Source organism: Geospiza fortis, unplaced genomic scaffold (genome assembly GCF_000277835.1).
Source record: "Geospiza fortis unplaced genomic scaffold, GeoFor_1.0 scaffold23, whole genome shotgun sequence".
NCBI lineage: Eukaryota > Metazoa > Chordata > Aves > Passeriformes > Thraupidae > Geospiza > Geospiza fortis.
The window spans coordinates 9,766,204-9,784,930 of NW_005054303.1; the positions used below are offsets into that span (position 1 = coordinate 9,766,204).

Sequence of the window (18,727 nt, forward strand, 5' to 3'; positions counted from 1 at the left end):
CCCCCAGGCCAACTTTTTCCATTTCCTGATTATTATTAATTTCTATTTTTTTACTCTGAGGCTTTTTTTTTTTTTGAAAAACAAACCCACAAACCCAAACCTTCACCCAGTTAAGATGAATTCTCTTTTTTTACAAGATCAATTTCCAAACCAACCTCAGTTTTGGCACAGGTCACTTTTAGTTTATTTTCAACATATGTCAGAAATACATAAAAAAACTTTTTCTTGGCAGTAATAGAACTGTATGAAGAAGACCCATTGAAGCAATCAAACCCCTTCAAGAAAGTTCTTGGGAATGCTGACACTTTGTTGTCTCTGTTTGTTTTTTCTAATCACTCCTGTTACAGAGAACAGAAATAAACAGCATTTTAGAGCAATGCCAAAATAGATAGGATGTTTAATATAGACCCAATTATAAGTGACACTGCTGTATCACATGGAAGTTGGACCATTAACTTCAATGTGGACTGATTTTTTGTTTTTCATTAAAAAGCTGTGATGACTAAAGCTCAGGACATGGAATTTTATTTTTCAAAAACTCTTGCCTGTAGGTAATCGTGCCCATCCCTGCCTGGTTCCTAGAGGTAATATCTTAGGAAAAAATACAGAGCTCTTGACTAATGGCCCAGTGAGCAGTAATTTTACTTTCTGAAATGCTGAATATTTGCTTTTGTGTACTCAGGTTAGAAGTCCATTTTCATCTCAAAGTTATTATTGGATATTATTTTGAATCACTGGAGGTGAAAAAAAATCCTTATTGTATTAACAGTAACTTTTTGCATAAATATGAGAAAAAGCATGTTGGCACTTTGCGGGTTTTTCATGTTTAATATTTAATGACAGTCTTTTGTTATGAATTTTACTCTGTGGCTGTATTTTTGTTCTGGACTTTCAGCCTAATGGAGTATATTTTTTTGTTGCTCAGTCAAATAGAAGCTGACATCTGGATTTTTTTCCTTCTGAATTCTAAGTATTTTAATTCTCAGTTGTCAGGCAGCAGAACACAACTTCTATAATTGCCTTTTGCTTTGCTGACCTAGTCTGAAAGAGTTTACATGGTTCATTGCTGAACCTCTATTGCAAATCAATAAGATGTTGTCACAATATCGAAATTTGGATTCATTATGCAGCCCAGTGTGTTGCTGACCAGAGCAATGTGTCTTTTCCTAGGTTTTACACACCCAGCACACGTTTTTCTTCTCTGTCTTAGCAACATATAATTAAATTATAAGAAATAGAGCCCACAATCTAAAGGACGTGTAATACATCCAGAGAAAAATTATTAGTTTAATGTAGTCTGGAGGAAATAAAATGGGGCTCCTGAGGCTGCAGTGAAAGCTGTGGTGGCTGTTTGCTGTGCTGCACCTTTGGAGCATGAGATTGTCAGGAAAAAGAATTAGAGTCCTTCTAACATGACCATAGCTCCTACTGCTGCCACTGATAATGTGAATTTAGCAGATGGCATCCGTGATAAATCTGGATCTTCAAGGACCTGGAGACTGAACCCTGGGACTTGGTCTGACATCACTCAACTGAGAGAGTTTTTAAACCTGATAATTCCTTGTTAATGCTAGAGAAATCAGTACATGGCAGTGTAAATATTTATTTATATATACTCTGAAATGTCTTTGGGCTGTTGTTTCCCAGGAAACTGGCACTGTCAGTTTTTGTACTGTTTCACACTTCCGTGAATATTTTCCTAAAAGCAGTTTTAAATGATGAGTGTGTGTGGCAGATAATCTGTTGTTGGCTGTGTGTTCTGTAGTAAATTCTGTGAGTGTGGAACCCAGGAGGGAAGGTACCACTCCTGGGCTCCTGTTTATCCTTCCTATAAAACCAGAGGCAAGGCTGCCCCAGCTTTGAAAAGCAGCACATTCAGGGATGATAACAGTGAGCTTTGCCCAGTTCATGTCAGCCCCTGCCTGTCGCTGACTGTCCTCCAGCTGAGTCGTGTAATAAGATTAAAATGTATGAAGCATTTGTATAAATTACTGACAGAGAGATTCTTTGGCAGCCCAAATGTCCTGTGTGTGTTTTAACACCTCAGACAGCTGGGAAGAGCTTCAGAGAACCAGTCTGCCATGGCCAGGCTGTACCTGGATTTGTCACCAAGCAGTGTCAGGGATGCCAGCTCATCTGAAAATGGAGCACCTTTGCCAAGGGCCCAAACTGAAGAAGCTCAGCTTTGAAAACTGTGGCCTGATCTTGTTTTTGATGACTGGGCAGCTCTTCCTCATATCTGTGTTTTCCTCCTTGACTGAACAGTCTGTTTTCCCACCCATGTTTTCATAATTTACACTTCTGCTCTTTTGGTTTGGAGTGTATGAATTTTATTTCTCCTATTTTTTGTTTTGACTTCTAAGCATTATTTTTTCCCCAGCCATTTTTTTTTCTTTCAGGGGAAGAGAAAAGGTGGACTGTGACTGTCTCTGCCTTCTGGCTGTGCTGCAGTGTTATCTGAGGCCTTGCTGAAAGTTCTGGCGAGAAATGAATCATGGAATCATGGAATGAGTGGGGTTGGAGGGGACCTTAAAGGTCACCTTGTTCCACCCCCCTGCCATGGGCAGGGGCATCTTCCCCTTGACCAGGCTGCTCAGAGCCCCATCCAGCCTGGCCCTGAACACTGCCAGGGATGGGGCAGCCATAGCTGCTCTGGGCAACCTGTGCCAGGGCCTCACCCTCACAATATTTCTTCTAACATCTCTTTTAGGACAAGAACATAAAGCAGGTGACTCTGCAGTCATTTGAGTTTCACCAGCTGTATGGGACTAATTGCACTAAAACACCACTCTGCTTTATTCCAAATATTTTGTAGATTATGATAATTGCAAATGTTTGGTTCCTGTTTGAAGTGGCAGCCTGCCACTGTGGATGTCAGTGCTCCCTTATCTTCACAACCCATAGTTCTTTCTGGCTTTTTTTGTTTCTCATATACTCATTTTTTTCATTATTAAAACAGAAGATTTAACAAGTTGATTTATTTTATGCTATTTGCATCACTTTAGGCTTCATTGATCTCAGCCTCTATGACCAAGTGAGGCTCTTGGAGAGCTGCTGGATGGAAGTTCTAATGATTGGTTTGATGTGGAGATCCATCGACCATCCTGGGAAACTGATTTTTGCGCCAGACCTTGTATTAGACAGGTAAGAGGAATAAATCTCTTGAGAACACTTCATGTTAGTATGGTTGAAGGTGGGGAGGAGGATGAAACATGGCAGATGTTATTAATACTTCATCTAACAATGTCATTTACTTGTGCTGGTAACAATCACGTCCTAAGGTTCCACATCCTTACAGGGCTTAATGAATGCTGAACTTTAAGCTTTATTGTTGAACTTGCAAATTCCTGAACTCCTCTAGCACTGAGTGTGAAGTTTCTCTTCACATTTTTCTTCTCTCATTTTTTCCCATCTTTCGGTGGTTTTGTTCCCTTTGTTCCAGGTCTCTAAGTGCTGAATGTCAATACAGCAACACAAGACACTACTACATTGTCCATTTGTCCCTACACCCCTCGTTACAAAGAAGATACAGTGTCAGGCAGTATTTTAATTATTTTAAATAGGTTTCCTGCCTGTTTTGTTCCTGCCACTACAGCAGACTTTATAGTTAGCTGTAATAGTGAACACTGGAGCACTAGCTGAGAGGGATTTAAAGACCCCTGGCTTGCTGTTGCATACTAAGAATATTTTTTGAAGGTACAGCAGGATGTTTACAAGTTTAAAGATTATTTCTCCATAGCATCATGTACCAGGAAGGAAGAATATGGATTAGTAAGGATGTTTTTTACAGAACCTTAGAAGGACTTGACCTGTGCTTCACATCGGTAAAAAGTTAGGGAAGCAATCTACTCTCTTAGATAGTTTTAAAATATCTTTTCAACCTGGGAAAATTCAGATTTGCACCAGTTCTGTGACTTGCAATCAATAATTATCATTGTAGATACAGATAGGTAAAATTGGCTTATTAAAAAAAAATAATTTCTAAAACAGAGGAAATAAATAGTATTTGCTCATATAAAATTCAATGCAAGGACATGCTGCACTGTTCAGTGCAATGACCAGAAACTGATGAAAATGTACAATCCATTTAATTGCTCAAGAGTTTTGAGAATATTTGATGCATTTCTTCATTTCCTCAAGACATGGCAGAGTGGGAGCTTACAAGTGTCTGGGCATGCTGTAATTTTATTCAGGACATCCTTATATGAACCTGGTCTGTAACTTGGTTGTTTTTATCTCAGTTGAACTTAGAATCCCAGAATGGTTTGGGTTGGAAGGGACCTTAATAATCCTCTCATTCCACCCCCCTGCCATGGGCAGGGATATCTTCCACCACACCAGCTTGCTCAGAGCCTCATCCAACCTGAACCTTCCCAGGGATGGGGCAGCCACAGCTTCTCTGTGCAGCCTGTGCCAGGGCCTCAGCACCCTCACAGCCAAGAATTTCTTCCTGATCTCTAATCTAAACCTACTCTCTTTCCATGTGAAGCCATTCCCCCTTGTCCTGTCCCTCCAGGCCCTTGTCCAAAGCCCCTCTCCAGCTCTCCTGGAGCCCCTACAGGCGCTGGAAGGGGCTCTGAGGTCTCCCTGGAGCCTTCAGATACATTTTATACATTATCTTTGCAGACAATATTTCTCTGGAACCTCCGTCCTCATTTTGAATCTGGCAGCTGCCTGTCCTTCTCTAAAGCTTAATATTCTTCTTTGCTATGAGGAACACAGGAAACTGGGCAATAAAAAATACTTTTTGCAGGCAGAACCTGCTGCCCTAGGTGGTGTTACCTGTATGTTCCTTCCTCCAGACTGAAGGCTCAGCACCTTTCTCTTGGGATCCAGTAAATTTATTTTATTCTCCTGCACTGCTGTGCTTAAATCTGTCTCATTTTAAAAACGTTACAGAGAAAAAAAATCTCCTGTGGCTAAGAGGATAAGGAGCCTTCCTTTGAATACTGTTGTTGTAGAGCTTAATCACTTTTTTAGTCCAGTACATATAAAACAAAACTAACAAAAAACCTGCAACAGCAACTTCAGTAGCTTGAGATTTGCCACTGCTGAATTTTAAACAAATAGGAATGACTTGTTTGGGGTGTTTTTCAGATCTGAAAATAGGACCACTTCTCATGTCCAAGATGGGGAAAGTTGCATTCTGTAAACACTTGCAAATATAGAAGTATGCAAACCACAAAATCACCAAAACCCCAAATACTTTTCAATACCTTCCCAGGAAAAAGTGCCAGGAGATAGGGACAAGAGTTGTTGTATTCTTTAAAGATGTCTTGCTATTCCAAGAAACTTATTTTAGGAACTCTTCCTTTTTTACCAGGTCCTGAGGCCTCCATTAGGTACAAACATTGTTATTGGTTGTGGGTAACTCCTTATGAAACAAATCTGGAAAATTATTCAAGGTGGCATTGTGCCCTGCACTACAGGATTTCAGACTGGTTATCCAGAATTATACAGGCTGAGAGGATACAGAAATAGGATCACACTTATGGCCAATCCTGCTTGCACTTCAATGAGAAAATCAGTTTCCTATAAATGCTGACCTTTCACACCAGTGTAATTTTCAATTCAGATTTCATGACAGAGCCTGTTAAATTCTCCCAAAGATGAGATAAGATGGGCCTTCTGCAGCCTCCTTCATGCTTTGTCTTTTATCTGTCTGAGTCAGTTCCTTGATTCTACTTTTTTGGGTAACATGTTGAATGTGTTTCCATAGGGATGAGGGGAAATGTGTAGAGGGAATTTTGGAGATCTTTGATATGCTCCTGGCCATGACCTCAAGGTTCCGAGAGCTGAAACTGCAGCACAAGGAGTATCTGTGTGTCAAGGCAATGATCCTCCTCAATTCCAGTGAGTATGTGCTTGGCTCTAATACTCACCAAACTGCACCTTTCATTTTGAGGGTGGCTGGAAAATCAGCCTCAAACAACCCAAAATGTCAAATGATAAAAAACTGTTGGAACACAATAATAGGAAAGGATTTGTCTCTGATAGATTGTAAAGATTTTTGCTCAGGAAACTTCTAAGCTGTATAATTTGCTGTATTTAGGGGCCATGTCCTGTTCTGCATGAAAGACCCCAAGTTCTGATATCTTCTCACAAGGTGGGGCACGTGGCTCAGGCTGTGGATCTGTCCTTTTGGATGGGAAATTTTGCTCCTCTCTGTGGATCCTGGTCATGTGTGAAGTTGCTGTACAGTCCTACAAATCTATTCTTAATTCTAGTAATACTAGTTACTCAACTGAGTGTTGATTATTGGGGCTTAAATGTTCCTTTTTAATGGTAATGAGTTGGTTAGAAATGATTGGAAGTACTCAGCAGTTCTGCAGGATAAGTTTCAGGACAGGAGCTTTGCTTTGCAGCCTCTCACACTAGGTGTGGTTTTGCTAGTTTAGGGTAGCCTGCAGTAAAAAATATTTTTTTCCCCAGAACATTTCATAGTCAATATTGACAAAAAAAAAAAAATCACACAGCAAAATAACAGCTAAGCTATTTACATCTAGAGCTTTCAGCAAGAAGCTGCTGCATAATTCTTAGTCCAGTACTGAAGGGGAACAGTCCAGCTGCAATTCCACTTGTCTGCCCACTTGTTTGAGTTGGTGTTGATCTGCTGGAGGGAAGGAAGGCTCTGCAGAGAGATCTGGAAAGGCTGGATTGATGGGTCTGGACCAACAGCATGAGGTTCAACGGGACCAGGTGCTGGATCCTGCACTTTGGCCACAAAGTCCTCCTGTAGTGACAGAGGCTGGGGGAGCAGTGATTGGAAAGCCATGATGATGATGATGATGAGAGGAAATGGCTTCAAGCTGCACCAGGAGTGGTTTAGGTTGGATATTAGGAACAATTTCTTCACCAAAGGGGTGGTCAGGCATTGGAACAGGTTGCCCAGGCAAGTGGTGGAGTCACCATCCCTGGAGGGATTTAAAATGTGTCACTTGGGGATGTGGTTTAGTGATGGCCTTGGTAGTGCTGGATCAAAGGTTGGGCTTGACCTTAAAGGTTTTTCCAGCCTAGATGATTCTATGGTTCTGTGAATACCACTATTTCAACAGACAACAAAAGCTGTGTTTTTTTTCTGTATTTTCCTAAAATACCCACCAAAAAGAAAAAAACCAGCCAAAAAATCCCAACCAAATTCCACATTCATCACCCATATTTTCTTCAAAGTTCATGTCTCAAAAGACCTGTCTATTCTCTTCTTCTACTCTCCTTTCTTGACAAAATTAATAATTTGTCCCTAATTTTCAAGGTGTTCTGGAGCCCTGTCCTTCCATAGGTATTTCTGAAGGGACTGTTGAGATTTTTTCTTTCCCTTGTCCCAGGTCTCTTCTGCTTTATCAATAATGTTATTGTGTGTTTCCAGACCTTCTTAGTGATGACCTCTTATTTTTCATTTATTCTTTTTTTTTTTAAATTTAATTGTTGTAGGGTGTTTGTTGTTGTTGGTTTAGATTTTGGTGGGTTTTTTTCTTTTTTGTTTTGTTTTGGTTTTGCTGACTTTCAAGGTTTCTCACTGCAGACCTTGCTGTTATTATGACACCCTTAGTGATCTGTAGGGAGACCATGACCAGCTGGGTCACTCTGAGCAGTGTCACTGACATGTTCTCCTCCCTCTCTTCTATATACACAGGGAAAAAGGTTTTTTTTTTTTTCAACAAGAAGGGATTAGAACAAGCATAGTATTATAGTTCATAATAATACAAAAAAAAAAGGTACAGGGGAAAAAAAACCCTGGAGAATGGAGAGCACCTGACTGAAGGGTGTATTGTAAAACAAGTCCAAGGAGGATTTGGAAGAACTTCTCACTTTGCAAATGATGGGGTCATCAAATTCAAGCTTGATGTGGCATATGGAGCATCATTTTTACAGTCTTGGAGAGGGTGTCAGGGCATGTATCTTCTCTAATTTTGTTGAAATATGACATATTTTAAAAACCTGCAGTCACAGCTTTTTTTCTTCCTCACTAGCAGCAAATATTTCTTCCTCTTCTCTGGTTAGGCATGTTCCCCTTGTCAGCAGAGGAACCTGAAAGCAACAGGAAGCTGCACCACCTGCTCAACGTGGTCACAGAGGCTTTGGTGTGGGTTATTGCCAAGAGTGGCATCCCCTCACAGCAGCAGACCACTCGCCTGGCCAATTTGCTGATGCTCCTCTCCCACGTCAGGCACGCCAGGTACAGTTTGCAGAGTGTGTGTAACACTTGTGTTATGTTACTGTTTGTTCATTACAGCAAAAAAAGAGATGACTGGAACTCCAGAGCACTCCTGAGGGAATCCTGGTGCTGCTTTGCACCTCTGTCACTGTGAGGCTTTCCTTCCCAGCACAACAAAACAGGCAGTAAACTCCAGTGCTTGCTGGCACTCAAGGATGTGATGATATGAAAATGCTGTCTTAACCTCATTACATCAAATTATTCATTATGTGTCTGCCTGAAATGTTTAGCAATAACACAAATTGAGCCTTTTAGATGGCTTTTCATCCAGCCATCAAAATTCTTCCATTCAAAACGAAAATCTCTTCCAAAACTGATCTGCAGTGTGGGCTTTGGTAAAGTGGATTTTGGGGACCATGCTTTTCCCACACCAAATTTGTTTGCTTTTACGTGGAGCCACAGAGTTTTTACCAAGTGACTCATGCTACAGCAATGTCAGGCTCCTGTTTTTCCATGGGAAATGGCTCCAGTTCCTGGACCTCCTTGAGAGGTCCATCTCTGCTTGTGGTACAGCAGACTGAAATGAGGATCCTACAAAGAGAAGTTTTGATTTTCAATCTATTTGTCATTTTAAATTATTACCCAGAAGCCAGCTGTTGACTAAGCTGTCTCCTGGCTTGACTTTGGACTGTGTGTCCAGGGAAGATGTCCTGGGACCAGGCTGGAGCACACAAAGCAGAGCTGGGCACATCATAGGGACACTGAAAAGGGGATGGGCACCTTTGCAATGAAATTCCTGGGAGAGCAAAGGGCAGCAGCAGGGACCTGATGGTGCTGACAGCTTTTAACAGTCAGTTTGTGGACTGGGGGTGAGTTTGAGAACTGACTTTGCAAAAGCTCCAGCCCCAGCCAGAGCTGAGCCTGTCTCATGGCTCTGATCTCTGCCATCACCTGGATTGTGCTCCGTGATGTGACTCCACAGCTTTGCAGAAGCTGTTCTGGCGTTCTGTGAACAAACATCATGAATCTCTGTGAAATTTTCATATTTTCTCATTGAGCCAAGATCCTTTATGCTGTGTCTCCCTCAGCCAAAGTCTGGAGGCTGCTTGTTGTGTCCTGTCTCCTTTAGGTTGCTTGGTGCTGGTCAGTCAATTAGACTTTGTTCTGGAAATAATTGAGAGCTGGGTGTGGGAGAGGGGCTGAAATTTCTTCTTGCCCATTAACGTATAACCCTTGAATTGTAGCAGAACCTTGTTTATCCGGGAGCACTGCCCCTCTCCCAGCCCAACTCACCAGCTCAGCTGTGTGCTGCTAGTTCCACTGGGGTGGATTTGGTGTTGAGCAAGCACCCTTAGATCTCAACCCCAAACTCCTGAGTGCATCTGGAGTATAAATATGTGTGGCTGCAATGGCAATAGACATTTTTAGTCCAAAACATGATACAGCCCTGAGTGTTCAAGCTAGCAAGGTGTCATTGTATGTTACTGCATAAGAGAGAGATTATTTTAAAGTCTGCAGCCACTGCAAGATCCTCTCACTGACATGCCGAGAGTAAACAAAGTGCTTGAAATTAGCTGGGTAATTAGGTCTTCCTGCTCAGTCAGGTAGGAGAGGTAGGTAGTCTTTAGTAAACTGCATGTAGTAAATCCCCCTTTTGCATAAAGCTTCAGTATGGGGCCTCCCAACTTTACAGCATCCAAGAGGTTTTTCCTTCATTTCAATAGGGTCAATAGATCTGAATTATTGCCTGAAAGGGTTTGTATGGCGTAAAACAAAACCTGCTTCTCTAAATAGTAGAACATTCAGCCTTAAAGTATTGAGATGTTGTTACTGTTGGTAGTGGTAAGTGATCTCAGGGACCACAGCAGCTAAATCCTCTTGAATTCAAATTAAAAGAAGGGAGTCGCCTGAAACCATGAGCGTGTTTTTCTTCTCTGCACTGTTGGAACCAGACTGTTGAGTTATTTTCTGTTCTCCTGCACAGTAACAAGGGGATGGAGCATCTCCTGAGCATGAAGTGTAAAAACGTGGTGCCAGTGTATGACCTGCTGCTGGAGATGTTGAATGCTCACACCCTCCGAGGGCAGAGGAAGTCCCTGGCCACGCACCCCGACTTTGGCCCACTGGAGCAAATGGAGCCTGGAGACAGCCTGAGGAATGGGGCACCCCAGTAATTGTGCAAGACCTGGAAATGTGAGGCTTTTTCAGAGCTATGGGGGAAAACAGAGCTGCTGTGATGGGGCTGCAGAAGTGTGACCTGGCGTGGGTTCTCATCCCTTCTGGATTTGCACATCGGTGTCTCGGGAGAGGCCGCGGGCGCTCACCACTGTCTGTGTGTCTGACATTGCAACAGCTGCACTGCTGTAGTGCCTTTTCTGAGACTCTGCAAATGCACCTTATGAAATCAAGCCTCAGAACAGCACTGTGGGACAGGGGATTGCTGCCTCTCCTTCTCAGAGGCAGAACTGAGAGGGAGAGGTGAAGGGACAGGTTTGAGAAGCTTGGAGAGAGCACGTTGGTCTCTGTCTCCCAGAGCAAGACTTTTAAGAACTGACTGAACAATGTCCTCTTTCAGCACGGGATGGTGTGAAATGTAGGACAGCATCATTTGGGACTGATGTTTACCTCTGTGTGCTGGTCCCTGGGGAATGCCTGCTCTGCAGCTGATCTAGATAAAGTGCCGAGATACAGACAGCGTAAAGGAGCTTATTCTCAAATATGCAATGGCTGCAAGAGCCTTCATTTGAAGGTCATTTGAAATAGCATCTAGGGTCAGTTCAGAGCCTTTGCAGAAAGTATAAATTGATCTTAAGTTTGTATTTTGTGAGCCTGTTCTTAACACTCACATTGTTATCTGCTTATAATTCTTCAGTGCTTTAAGCAACGACCAAATCGTCTGAATATCTCAGTCAATGCTGACCTTTGAAATGTGTTTTGTCTGTGAGTTTATCATGTTGTTTTATATATTTATTAATGATGTTAAATCTATTCTAATAATTAGGTACAAGAAGTTGCTCTGTGAATATTAACTGTTTGTATTTGTATATGATCTGCTGATCAGGCCTTGTGAAACCAGCTAGGAAAAAAAAAATCTTCCCACCCCTTTGACTGGTGTGTGGAATTACGTCCTGCCCACCCAAAACCTCTGGCAGGGTGTGAGGCACTGGATGGGAACATGGATGGGGATCTGTTTTTGTCTGCTGCCCTGAGGTTTGCTGCTTGCTTGCTCTCAGCATGCATGGCACCTTGTGCTGTGGTCTTCATGTCTTTATAGGAGCCCTCAAAGAGCGAGGATGGGGATAATGGTAAACGTAAAGACAACGTAAAGATGGGGATAATGGTAAACATAAAGACAGTGTAAAGATGGGGATAATGTAAAGCACTGCTTTACTTTGCAGGTGTGATGACTTGTTTGTATTACACTGAAGATGTAGTGGTTTAAACTTCCTTTTTGTGCTGATTTCTGCATGTGTTTAAGCTGCACTGAGTAAAAAAATAAAACAAAAAACTGATTAAATGGCCTGGCTGATGACCTCAGAGATCAGCAGGGTGGCATCATTCATTCTGGTAACTGTCTCTACATGGAAACATTTAAATATGGCACATGCATGTTCTGGGCATTATGGTGAAATGAACTGGGATCACACCAAAAGTCTATTTTGAGCCCCTAAGTCTTTTGCATTAGGGAATTTGATTAGTATGCCATTTGCATATTTTGAATATCAGTCAAACCATTAATCTTGGTGGTTTTTTAAAGCCAAGGACAGTATTTTTTATAGGAGGTTTTCAGTGAGTTACGCATCTATTGTCTGTTTTGATCTTGTTCTAACTATACCAGATGCTGCTGCTGATCTAAATTTTTACTCTGCCTTTTTATTGTTTTTAAGAAAATGTAATATAGCTGTGTCCTTCTAAAGATGTGTAATATTTACAATGAAAAAATGGAAAAAATGTGAGTACAGTCTGGAATTTATTGGTACTTACATTTTAAGAGATGTTTTGCTGTGAAACAAACCTGTCTCAGTATTTCTTGGGCTTGATTGTGTTCTGGGCTCATTGCCTGTTGTGTTGCTCTTTCTCTGATTTTCCTTATCCCTGTGCAATTTTTTGGTTTAATACAGTTTTTCAAAGAAATGTTTAAGTGATTTGTTTGTTTTGCTTTAGAAGTGCTAAATTTGTGTACAATCTTGGAACAAACCTTTTGAAGAGAAAATGGGAAAGACTGGGTTTAAATCATGAAATTATCTTCTAGACGGAAGTTTGCTGTGGATTGACTCTGTAAAAGGGATGTGCTGCAGTTTTGTGCTACGTGGTGGTGTTCATCTGTGTTGCTATTAGTACAGTGCAAATAGGAAAATGATGTGATTTTAACCTACTTTTTGTCTTGTTGAACATGATTTTATTAAAAGTTACTAACGATGTTTTAAAATGGGTGAAATTCATCAGCTGTGGAGTCTGGATTAATGTAGCTGTGTTCATACTGGGGTGAGAAGATGCTCATCTCCAACAGCACAGGGAGGTGTGTGGCAGTGACTGAAGGAGGGTGCCTGGCTCTCTTGAGAGAGTTGTTGGGGTTGTCTCGGGTCTGGATCCCCCAGACTGCCTCAGATGCTGCATTCCTGGTGTGGACATCCCTGTCCCTGCCAGCCTGGAGCAGAGCTGTGCCACTGTGCTTCCATTGGGATACTGGGGCTGTTCCAGTCTCAGTGGGGATGAGGGGAGTGCTCAGGACCTGCAGGGGCTCTGAGGAGGGGCTGTTCCACTGCTTTCCTTCACTGCTTGGCTATGACTCAGCTTCTGCTGGGACCTGGCAGGGGTGCTGCTGCTGCTGCTGCTTGGAGAGATGATGCTGCAGTTCTGGGGTGTTCACAGAGGGGAGCAAACCTGGCTTGGGCAAGAGGGACAAGTGTCATGAGTTACAAAATTAAAAAAAGGAAAAAAAAGGAAGGAAGAAAGGTCAAACTTTTTAACAGCGCATATGAGAAAAACATGATGAGCTTCCTCTCTCAAGTTTGGAACTGGAACCAGATTTTTTCTTCTTTTTTTAAAAGAAATGTGGTTTCAGATGGGTGAAATGCTTTGTCTCCAGGAATGAGACCTTTTCCACACATGTCTTCCTTCAAATTACCCATTTCTAGGGCTGTAATGTTTGCAGTCAGAGAGGAGAGTGTGGGGGAAGGATATGTATATGTGTTGAAACATTCTCACTCGAGATAGTGCCCAACAGGGTAAGAGCTCCTATAAAATAGCAAACTAAAAGACAGGTTAGCAAGATAAACACTTGAAGATCTTTTTTTAGATAAATATGCATATTTCCATAGTTATATTATGTTAATTCCTTGCTGACTAAATGATAGATCTATACAGGGATCATCATGGTGAAAGAAGAGCATCCTTTTCAGTGTTTGAATTTTTAATTTTACTCTTAATGAGCTGGGGAGTATGAAAGATATTTGTTGTATTTGCATCATTACAGTGGTTTAGCAGAGCCTAAAAACGCAGTGAGACCCAGAAAGTTGCCTGTTGATCCTGTTTGAGCTGTCACCAGTGATCTTCTTCTTCTGAGGTAAGAATTTTTGTCTTGTTTGGACTTTTATCATAGAATCATGGAATGGTTTGGGTTGGAAGGGCACGGGCAGGGACACCTTGCACAAGACCCGGTTGCTCAGAGCTCCATCCAACCTGGCCTTGAATGTTTCCAGGAAAGGAGCATCCAAACTTCTTTGGATGATCTGTTTCACTGTCTCAACACCCTCACCGTGTCCTGGCACTCCATGCCCTTGTCAGAGCTCCCTCTCCAGCCCCTTCAGGTACTGGAATCTGTTCCAGGTCTCCCCTCCCTGCAGGGATTTCTACAGAGCCTGGCCAGGTGTCTCCGATCCACCCCACCCTCCATTCCACCCCCCTTAGGAGGTTCTGGCTGCAGGTTGTGGGTGTTGGGACTCACTGTGGAATGGTTTTGAACAATCCGACCATGTTCCAGCCAGGGAGTAGCAACTGCATTTTACCCTCCAGTTTCTGTACTGTTGGGATGCAAACATAACTTCTCAGCTTCCTCTAAGCTTACCCCAGGCCACCTTTTCACACTTCCCTAAAGTCAGACCTAGAAGCCATGGAAACACCTTTGCTATCATCACCATCCATCTCAGAAAAAATGGTTTGTGTTACTTAGGTCCTGTGAGATAATGGTCAACAAAGCAGGTAAGATGTGATCTGTTGTGCTGACTCAAACCAATTCTAAAGAGACTGCTGCAAATGGGAGCATGAAAAGCAAGTGCTACAATGTGTAACATAAGTATTATTTACATTAATTTTTCACAGTATTTTACTACTGAAGTGAAGCGTGATGTGTTAAATGGCACCTTCATAGCTAAGGCTTCATTTTATTTATGATCTGTGTATTATTTAAGTCCATCTTTACATTTAAGAGTCATCTACACTCCTCGTGTACTGTTGAGTGTTAGCAATTTTAAGTGCACAAAAAAAAGACACTGCTTTGCTATAAAAATGCCAACATCTGCTGCTACTGTCTCAACAGACAAAACCTTCTTCACTCATCAGTGTCACAGAGTAGCTGGCATAGCCATTACCAGTGCTTACTCCACATCTCCTATGCCTGTTTTCTACAAAAGGTTTTGTTCTCAGTCCTGTCATTTTAGTTTCAACATTTCATTCTGTGAGTTTGCAGTGGAATCAGGTTCCTGACTGAAAGTGGTGCCTTTTAAAGCACTTGATGTATGTTATGGTAATGTGAAAACAACCCCACAACACCCCAGCCCCTCCCCTTCCCCCAGGTGTCTTTGGTTCTGAGAACTGATGGCATTTGTCTGTTGCTGTGTTTCATTGTTGTGGATTGGTGCAGCTGACTAAACAGGCATCATGCAATGTAAATATATTGCTTTTTGTTCATTTCTCTCCTGCAGCTGAGCTCAGCCTGGTCCCACGAGCACCTAATGTGTGTGCTCAGTGCCTTCCACCATCCCAGGGTGCTCCAAGCCCCATCCAACCTGGCCTTGAACACTTCCAGGGATGGGGCAGCCACAGCTCCTCTGCACAACTTATCCCAGCACCTCACCATCCTCACAGCACTGAATTTCTCCCCAACACCTACTCTAAAGCTGTCCTTTGTCAGTTTAGAGCCAGCACCCTTTGTGCCACCACTACATCCCCCTGCAAGAAGCCCACCTGCACCTCTCTAGTAGGGCCCCTTTAGGTACCAGGAATTGCTCCAAAATCTCCCTGGAGCCTTCTCATTGCTGCTGACTCTGCTGGAGCAGAGTGGGTATAGCTGAAAACAGACCAAGGCCTCATCTCACTGCCAAAAAATAGGACTTCAATTCAAAACTACTTTTGGCTTGGTTTCATTTCTCAATACATGTGCACAGCCATAATGGGTTGCTCTCACAATTGCATCTGTTCTCTCTTTAAAATATTTTTTTATCCCTCCCTGGACACTAACAACCCAGTCCTAAAAGAGATGATGACACAAAGAAATTGTTGGGGGTATAAAATGACTTGTTTAAAGCAGACTTCAGAGTCAGCCTACAATGCAGTGATTATAATCAATTGGAAATAAAACTATTTAAAATAGGTGTGGAAGAAAAAAGATTTAAAAAGATTTTACCCAGACATTGTTTTTTAGTGACATTTTGAGATAATTTCTTGAAAGCTCCTCTTTTTATATATTACATCAGCTCAACAATTTGATATAACTGTTCATAATGAAAGGAAATTGTAGGCTATGAAATTTTCCTTAGACCTTTTAACATTGTTCAATTTTTTTCCCCTGCATAGGTTCTTTAATGGAAGAAGAACTGAATATCACGTCAGCAACTGCCTATTACTTCTTGGCAGAAAGGTCTGCATAGGCATTTGTGACAACCTGGCAATGAAATAATGGTTGGAGTTGGCTCACTTCTACAGAGAAAGAAACTTAAATGAGCTCCATCCTAAAGCAATTGCTTTGAAAATATCAAATAATGATTGCAGAGGGAGAGAGGACAGTGTGTGTGGCTGTGTGCAGCGAGGGGTGAGGGGGATCCATCTCTGGGTACAGCCCCAGTGTGAGAGCACAAGTCTGGCTCCTCAACACAGCCTTGAGTTTAGTTTAATGTCTGGGAAATAAACCACAGTGGGTTTGCCACCATGGCTGGGACAAAGCTGCTGGTTTGGCGATTCTCTGAACATGAGGACAAAGCAGTTTGCTTTGTAAAGCCCCCTGCCGGGGGGGAATCAGCAACCACCAGTGGTGACAAGTGTAGAAAGGGTAGGAGAACTCTCACAGGTTAATCAGAGATCTTATTTCCTATGGGTAAGCACTGCAGAAAGTGGCTAATTCCTGGGTCATTTTTACTGCCAGACACAAAAAGCTGTTGACCAAAGCCACTGAGCTCTCCCCCACATGCATTTCCCCACTCCAGCACTCCCACTACAGAGAGTCATTTCCAAGGTGGGAAATAGTTCAGCATTTCAAAATAGTAATAAGCATGAATTGGTTCAACCTTGTGTTCTTCCTCCAGGAAGGCAGTTCCAAAGGGAAGGATCTGTGCCATGGAACAGAGGTCTCACTGCTGGATTTGTGATCTCTTGCTCTGACAAGCAAGGGAGTGGTTGTGCTTCTTCCAGCACCACTCCTTTTGCAGGCAAAGAAATTGACTCTTCCAGGAGTGCAAGGGGCAGCACTGCTGGAACATGAAGCTGGTCCCCCCCACTAGACACATCCACAGTCCTGCAGACATTGGCAAAATTTTAATGACAGTACTCAAACTGTACAACAGGGGCAGTGGCAATGCTGACTGTACACAGTGTTTCTCCAGCCACTGCCCACACGCCAGTTTAATTTTAAAAACAAAGCTTATAAAAATGCACAATTCTCTCCCAAGGTACTGTACACTATTCAGCAGGTTAAAAACTGAAAAAAAAACTTTCATTAAAAAAGTCATTGCACTATTTGTATACATCAGGGATAGTCTACATAATCATGTTCATCTAGAAAATATGTGCATTATAAACCATTTCCATGCAATGCAGCAATTCCTTATTTCAAAGGTGGTATAAAAAGACAACACAGCAGTCCTAACTACTAGAACACTTTATATCAAACAAAACAAATGTGCATCATGATATTGAATGTGTTAGATGAATAAAATACAACAACAAAGATTCAAAAATATGCAATTTTTTTTTGCTTCCACCAAGTGACTACAGTACCAAAAGATACAAGTAACGTGAAGTGTGTGTGTGCAGAAATCATATTAAATGAAGTCCCTCTTCACCTGCTTGTTTGTCATACTCACCCAAGACAGACTGCTATGTTTAAGATTACTGTGACGTCGTTTCTGCATCTAAGAACTCAGTATCCAAACACCTGGCAAGCTCAAGTGCACTGCCCCTATAAAATAGTGTATCTATTGCATCAAAGTATAAAGTGTGTTGCTTACAGTTTAAAAAAAATCTATAGAAAAAGTTTTGTTTCCCGTACAAAAACGCTGAAATTCTGTCAAGATATACATTTTGAGATGTGAAACTCACTGCTTGATTGATGCTAGAGCAGCATGGGAGAAAAAAGCACCACCCAAGAGTGTTCAGTGTGAGTGCAGGCTGTCCTAGGTCGGCGGGGGCCCGTTGGTGTAGCGCAGCATGGGGTAGAAGGAGCGGGCAAAGTTGTTGGCCTGGGTGCAGCTGTAGTCTTCCTCAGAGGAGGGGATCATGCAAGCCAGCAGCAAAAGCAGCAGGAAGAACAACTGCACGGGTAAAGCTGCTCTCAACACTCGGTAGAAGAAAGAGGGAGACCGAGGGGTTGCCTGCACAGGTTCTGAATGGCTTTCGCTCCTGAAAAGGAGAAACACAGAACAGGCACTGCAGGGTTTGAGTTAAACAAGTTGTTTTTACCCTAATTTCAGGAAACAAACTTAACTTTTACTTTACAAACAAACTTTAACTTAACTTTTCCCAGGAGGCAAACACACTATACCAGATAGGTGTTGAAGCACGTTATTCACACTGATGAAGTTCTTCTCTGCCCTGGCATTACTGAGATCTACCCTTTGAACAGACCCCACTGGACTGGGGGCTAAGTTCTCCCTTTGTCCTTCATGGTCTGTTTGTACCAAGTGGATCTTAGGGGCAAGTTTTTTTTCCAGGCATGCTGGTGGAATTAAAGGAGGATTTAAACCTAAAATATCCCCCACTTGGCAGAAAAAATATTTTTTCAAGCCAGGGTTGCACATCACTGCAGAGGTCCTGGAGCAGGAGTGCTGAAGGAAACCATTCCCTAAGGAGCAGCCCAGAGCTGGTAGGTAGAGGAGACTCTACAGGTAGGCAGAAATCACCTTGACCCATGTATCAACCTACAAGGAACAGCTGCCCAGGTTTCTGCTGGCACACAGCTCATCTCTGTCCTTTTCAATATTTTTCAAGAGATCAGGCATATATAAAATATTACCTTGTGCTGCTGCCATTCCTGCCATCAGCTGCTCTCCTGAGGGCCATCTGTTGAGAGAAATAGCTTTTAGTATCCAGGTTTCAGAAACTACAAGGAATTTCTCTGAAAAGACAGCTGTAGACTTTAAG

At 42.3% G+C, this 18,727-nt stretch overlaps 2 protein-coding genes across 2 annotated transcripts in view; one reads left to right on the plus strand and one right to left on the minus strand.

Annotated features, from left to right (window-relative positions):
- The window catches only part of ESR2 (estrogen receptor 2), a 29,452-nt gene extending 19,123 nt beyond the window's left edge, over positions 1-10,329 (plus strand). The window contains exons 6-9 of the mRNA XM_005417937.2: positions 3,006-3,144; positions 5,720-5,853; positions 8,002-8,176; positions 10,140-10,329. Of these exons, the coding sequence (XP_005417994.1) occupies positions 3,006-3,144; positions 5,720-5,853; positions 8,002-8,176; positions 10,140-10,329 (638 nt within the window). The remainder of the gene's footprint in view (positions 1-3,005; positions 3,145-5,719; positions 5,854-8,001; positions 8,177-10,139) is intronic.
- A 6,555-nt stretch (positions 10,330-16,884) lies between these two features.
- The window catches only part of SYNE2 (spectrin repeat containing nuclear envelope protein 2), a 158,116-nt gene continuing 156,273 nt past the window's right edge, over positions 16,885-18,727 (minus strand). The window contains 3 exon segments of the mRNA XM_031066314.1: positions 16,885-17,720; positions 17,722-17,986; positions 18,600-18,646. Of these exon segments, the coding sequence (XP_030922174.1) occupies positions 17,700-17,720; positions 17,722-17,986; positions 18,600-18,646 (333 nt within the window). The 3' untranslated portion in view covers positions 16,885-17,699.